At 38.0% G+C, this 6,000-nt stretch overlaps 1 protein-coding gene across 3 annotated transcripts in view; it reads right to left on the reverse strand.

Annotated features, from left to right (window-relative positions):
* Positions 1–6,000, reverse strand: part of LOC110518889 (type II inositol 3,4-bisphosphate 4-phosphatase-like) — a 62,384-nt gene that overhangs the window by 52,266 nt on the left and 4,118 nt on the right. For all 3 annotated transcript variants that reach the window (XM_036987077.1, XM_036987076.1, XM_036987078.1), the window contains exons 4-5: positions 4,440–4,521; positions 3,496–3,735 (exon numbers count right to left, since the gene is read on the reverse strand). In XM_036987077.1, coding sequence (XP_036842972.1) covers positions 3,496–3,735; positions 4,440–4,521 — 322 coding nt within the window. The remainder of the gene's footprint in view (positions 1–3,495; positions 3,736–4,439; positions 4,522–6,000) is intronic.

Genomic DNA, 6,000 nt, shown 5'->3' on the forward strand with positions numbered 1-6,000 from the left:
TACCGTTGGATAACGGGATAACTACCGTGGGATAACTACCGTTGGATAACTACCGTTGGATAACTACCGTGGGATAACTACCGTTGGATAACTACCGTTGGATAACTACCGTGGGATAACTACCGTTGGATAACTACCGTTGGATAACTACCGTGGGATAACTACCGTGGGATAACTACCGTGGGATAACTACCGTGGGATAACTACCGTTGGATAACTACCGTTGGATAACTACCGTGGGATAACTACCGTGGGATAACTACCGTTGGATAACTACCGTTGGATAACTACCGTTGGATAACTACCGTGGGATAACTACCGTGGGATAACTACCGTGGGATAACTACCGTTGGATAACTACCGTGGGATAACTACCGTGGGATAACTACCGTTGGATAACTACCGTGGGATAACTACCGTGGGATAACTACCGTTGGATAACTACCGTTGGATAACTACCGTGGGATAACGGGATAACTACCGTGGGATAACTACCGTGGGATAACTACCGTGGGATAACTACCGTTGGATAACTACCGTTGGATAACTACCGTTAGATAACTACCGTGGGATAACTACCGTTAGATAACTACCGTGGGATAACTACCGTTAGATAACTACCGTGGGATAACTACCGTTAGATAACTACCGTTGGATAACTACCGTGGGATAACTACCATTGGATAACTACCGTGGGATAACTACCGTTGGATAACGGGATAACTACCATGGGATAACTACCGTGGGATAACTACCGTTGGATAACTACCGTGGGATAACTACCGTTGGATAACTACCGTGGGATAACTACCGTTGGATAACTACCGTTGGATAACTACCGTTGGATAACTACCGTGGGATAACTACCGTGGGATAACTACCGTTGGATAACTACCGTGGGATAACTACCGTGGGATAACGGGATAACTACCGTGGGATAACTACCGTTGGATAACTACCATGGGATAACTACCGTGGGATAACTACCGTTGGATAACTACCGTGGGATAACTACCGTGGGATAACGGGATAACTACCGTGGGATAACTACCGTTAGATAACTACCGTGGGATAACTACCGTGGGATAACTACCGTGGGATAACTACCGTTGGATAACTACCGTGGGATAACTACCATGGGATAACTACTGTAGTAGTTAAAGTATATGTATAGTATATGTATAGTATATGTATATGTATAGTATATAGTATATGTATATGCATAGTATATAGTATATGTATAGTATATAGTATATGTATAGTATATGTATATGTATAGTATATGTATAGTATATGTATATGTATAGTATATGTATAGTATATGTATAGTATAAGTATAGTATATGTATAGTATATGTATAGTATAAGTATAGTATATGTATGTATAGTATATGTATATGTATAGTATATGTATAGTATATGTATACGTATAGTATATGTATAGTATATGTATATGTATATAGTGTATGTATGGTATATGTATAGTATATGTATAGTATATATGTATAGTATATGTATATGTATAGTATATGTATAGTATATGTATAGTATATGTATAGTATATGTATAGTATATGTATATGTATATGTATAGTATATGTATAGTATATGTATATGTATAGTATATGTATGGTATATGTATTGTATATGTATAGTGTATGTATAGTATATGTATAGTATATGTATAGTATATGTATATGTATAGTATATGTATAGGGTATGTATAGTATATGTATAGTATATCTATAGTATATGTATATGTATAGTATATGTATAGTATATGTATAGTATATGTATAGTATATCTATAGTATATGTATAGTTTATGTATATGTATAGTATATGTATAGTGTATGTATAGGGTATGTATAGTATATGTATAGTATATGTATAGTATATCTATAGTATATGTATATGTATAGTATATGTATAGTATATGTATAGTATATGTATAGTATATCTATAGTATATGTATAGTTTATGTATATGTATAGTATATGTATAGTGTATGTATAGTATATGTATAGTATATGTATAGTATATGTATAGTGTATGTATAGTATATGTATAGTATATGTATAGTATATGTATAGTGTATGTATAGTATATGTATAGTATATGTATATGTATAGTATATGTATAGTATATGTATAGTATATGTATATGTATAGTATATGTATAGTATATGTATAGTATATGTATATGTATAGTATATGTATAGGGTATGTATAGTATATGTATAGGGTATGTATAGTATATGTATAGTATATGTATAGGGTATGTATAGTATATGTATAGTATATGTATAGTATATGTATAGTATATGTATATGTATAGTATATGTATAGGGTATGTATAGTGTATGTATAGTATATGTATAGGGTATGTATAGTATATGTATAGTATATGTATAGTATATGTATAGTATATGTATATGTATAGTATATGTATAGGGTATGTATAGTATATGTATAGTATATGTATAGTATATCTATAGTATATGTATATGTATAGTATATGTATAGTATATGTATAGTATATGTATAGTATATGTATAGTATATGTATGGTATATGTATAGTATATGTATAGTATATGTATATGTATAGTATATGTATAGTATATGTATGGTATATGTATAGTATATGTATAGTATAAGTATAGTATATGTATATGTATAGTATATGTATGGTATATGTATAGTATATGTATATGTATAGTATATGTATAGTATATGTATAGTATATGTATAGTATATGAATAGTATATGTATAGTATATGTATAGTATATCTATAGTATATGTATATGTATAGTATATGTATAGTATATGTATAGTATATGTATATGTATAGTATATGTATGGTATATGTATAGTATATGTATAGTGTATGTATAGTATATGTATAGTATATGTATAGTATATGTATAGTATATGTATATGTATAGTATATGTATAGTATATGTATAGTATATCTATAGTGTATGTATAGTATATCTATAGTATATGTATAGTATATGTATAGTATATGTATAGTATATCTATAGTGTATGTATAGTATATCTATAGTATATGTATAGTATATGTATAGTATATCTATAGTGTATGTATAGTATATGTATAGTATATGTATAGTATATGTATAGTATATCTATAGTGTATGTATAGTATATCTATAGTATATGTATAGTATATGTATAGTATATCTATAGTGTATGTATAGTATATCTATAGTGTATGTATAGTATATGTATAGTATATGTATAGTATATGTATGGTATATGTATAGTATATGTATAGTATATGTATAGTATATGTATAGTATATGTATAGTATATGTATAGTATATGTATAGTATATGTATAGTGTATGTATAGTATATGTATAGTATATGTATAGTATATGTATGGTATATGTATAGTATATGTATAGTATATGTATAGTATATGTATAGTATATGTATAGTATATGCGTGTTTGTGTGTGTCTGTGTAACGTACCAATACTGAACTCCAATGGAGACTGTTTAGCAGGACACACAGCATCAGCGACAGTGGTCTCTGCATTTCCGACGGAATTTACAGCGCTATTCCCGGCTGTATCCATGAGTTGTGTCCGGAGGTGTCTGATCCGGTTGGTTAACCCCTCAGAGTTAGCTTCTCTCAGAGCCACCAGCCAGGAGTTAACCTCACCTGAATTCACACACTCTACATACACACCTGGCTCTCCACTGTCAAACCCTACACACACAGAGAGAGAAAGAGAGAGAGAGAGACAGAGAGAGAAAGAGAGAGAGACAGTGAGACAGAGAGACAGAGTAAGAGAGAGACAGACAGAGACAGAGACAGAGAGAGAGAGAGACAGACAGAGACAGAGACAGAGAGAGAGAGAGAGAGAGAGAGAGAGACAGAGAGAAACAAAGACACTGACTAATATACACTAATATTAGAATAATCCAAACAGTCTTTCCCCATTCCTCCTCCTCCTTCCTCTCTCCTCCCTCCTCCTCCCTCCTCCCTCTCTCCTCCTCTCTCCTCCTTCCTCTCTCCTCCTCTCTCCTCCCTCCTTCTCCTCCCACTCTCTGGAATCCTGCTCTAGTTCTCCTCCTTCTCCTCCCTCCTCCTCCCTCTCTCCTCCTCCTCCTCCTCTCTCCTCCCTCCTCCTCCTCCCACTCTCTGGAATCCTGCTCTAGTTCTCCTCCTTCTCCTCCCTCCTCCTCCCTCTCTCCTCCTCCTCCTCCTCTCTCCTCCCTCCTCCTCCTCCCACTCTCTGGAATCCTGCTCTAGTTCTCCTCCTTCTCCTCCCTCCTCCTCCCTCTCTCCTCCTCCTCCTCCTCTCTCCTCCCTCCTCCTCCTCCCACTCTCTGGAATCCTGCTCTAGTTCTCCTCCTTCTCCCTGAATACCTCCAACTCTCTCTACGTACTTCTAATGATTGTGTACTTACTAATAAGTAGTCCATTGTTGTTGTCTGTGCTCTCCAGAACTTGACATCTCTCTAGAACCAACACCTCCTCTAAAGCAGATATCTGAAGACACACAACACATCACATTATTGCTACTACAATTGAAGGACAGAGTGTTTTATAAAGTATTATAAAACCATACATAGTGGAGGGACCTCTCTCTCTCTCTCTCTCTCTCTCTCTCTCTCTCTCTCTCTCTCTCTCTCTCTCTCTCTCTGTCTCTCTCTCTCTGTCTGTCTCTCTGTCTCGCTGTCTCTCTCTCTCTGTCTCTCTCTCTCTCTCTCTCTCTCTCTCTCTCTCTCTCTCTGTCTCTCTCTCTCTCTCTCTCTCTCTCTCTCTCTCTCTCTCTCTGTCTCTCTGTCTCTCTGTCTCTCTCTCTCTCTCTCTCTCTCTCTCTCTCTCTCTCTCTCTCTCTCTCTCTCTCTCTCTGTCTCTCTGTCTCTCTGTCTCTCTCTCTCTCTCTCTCTCTCTCTCTCTCTGTCTCTCTGTCTCTCTCTCTCTGTCTCTCTCTCTCTCTCTCTCTCTCTCTCTCTCTCTCTCTCTCTCTCTCTGTCTCTCTCTCTCTGTCTCTCTCTCTCTCTCTCTCTCTCTCTCTCCCCCTCCTCTCTCTGTCTCTCTCTCTCTCTCTCAAGGCCCAAACCAAAGGTGTACAGCATCAAGTTCAGTCTCTGGAAGAAGAGATCAATTCAGGGAACAACAGACATCGTGGTCTGATAAGGGTGTCAGTGGGCTGACTGTGACTCTGACTCTGGGTTGAGGTCAGTGATAAAGTAGTCTACAGTACTTTTGCCAAGAGATGTGCTATAGATGTACCTACCATAGGAGTCCCCTTCGAAGCCTACCATTGACTATGTACAGACCCAGCGTGTGACAGAGCTGGGGGGCATATGGGGGAGGGAATGCTGTCCCCTCCAGGTAGATGTTTGTCCCCCATGTTTGTCCCCCTCTGAGGGTGTCAGGTTCTTGTCCAGTTCTGGCATTTAGGTCACCACAGACTAGTACATGTTGAAATAATTTCCTTATTAATTTCTAGCCTGTTTTGCATACCCCCTGAGTCTCCTCCCTGTGTCACACCTGGTAGTGTGGTGGATGGGACTACCAGCTCTCTGTAACCTAGAGGGCAACCAGTGGATCTGTCTCCTCTATACCACCCACCTGGTAGTGTGGTGGATGGGACGACCAGCTCTCTGTAACCTAGAGGACAACCAGTGGGTCTGTCTCCTCTTTATACCACCCACCTGGTAGTGTGGTGGATGGGACGACCAGCTCTCTGTAACCTAGAGGGCAACCAGTGGGTCTGTCTCCTCTATACCACCCACCTGGTAGTGTGGTGGATGGGACTACCAGCTCTCTGTAACCTAGAGGGCAACCAGTGGGTCTGTCTCCTCTATACCACCCACCTGGTAGTGTGGTGGATGGGACTACCAGCTCTCTGTAACCTAGAGGGCAACCAGTGGGTCTGTCTCCTCTATACCATGTTTCACACCTGGTAGTGTGGTGGATGGGACTACCAGCTCTCTGTAACCTAGAGGGCAACCAGTG

This window comes from Oncorhynchus mykiss, chromosome 9 (assembly GCF_013265735.2).
Source record: "Oncorhynchus mykiss isolate Arlee chromosome 9, USDA_OmykA_1.1, whole genome shotgun sequence".
NCBI lineage: Eukaryota > Metazoa > Chordata > Actinopteri > Salmoniformes > Salmonidae > Oncorhynchus > Oncorhynchus mykiss.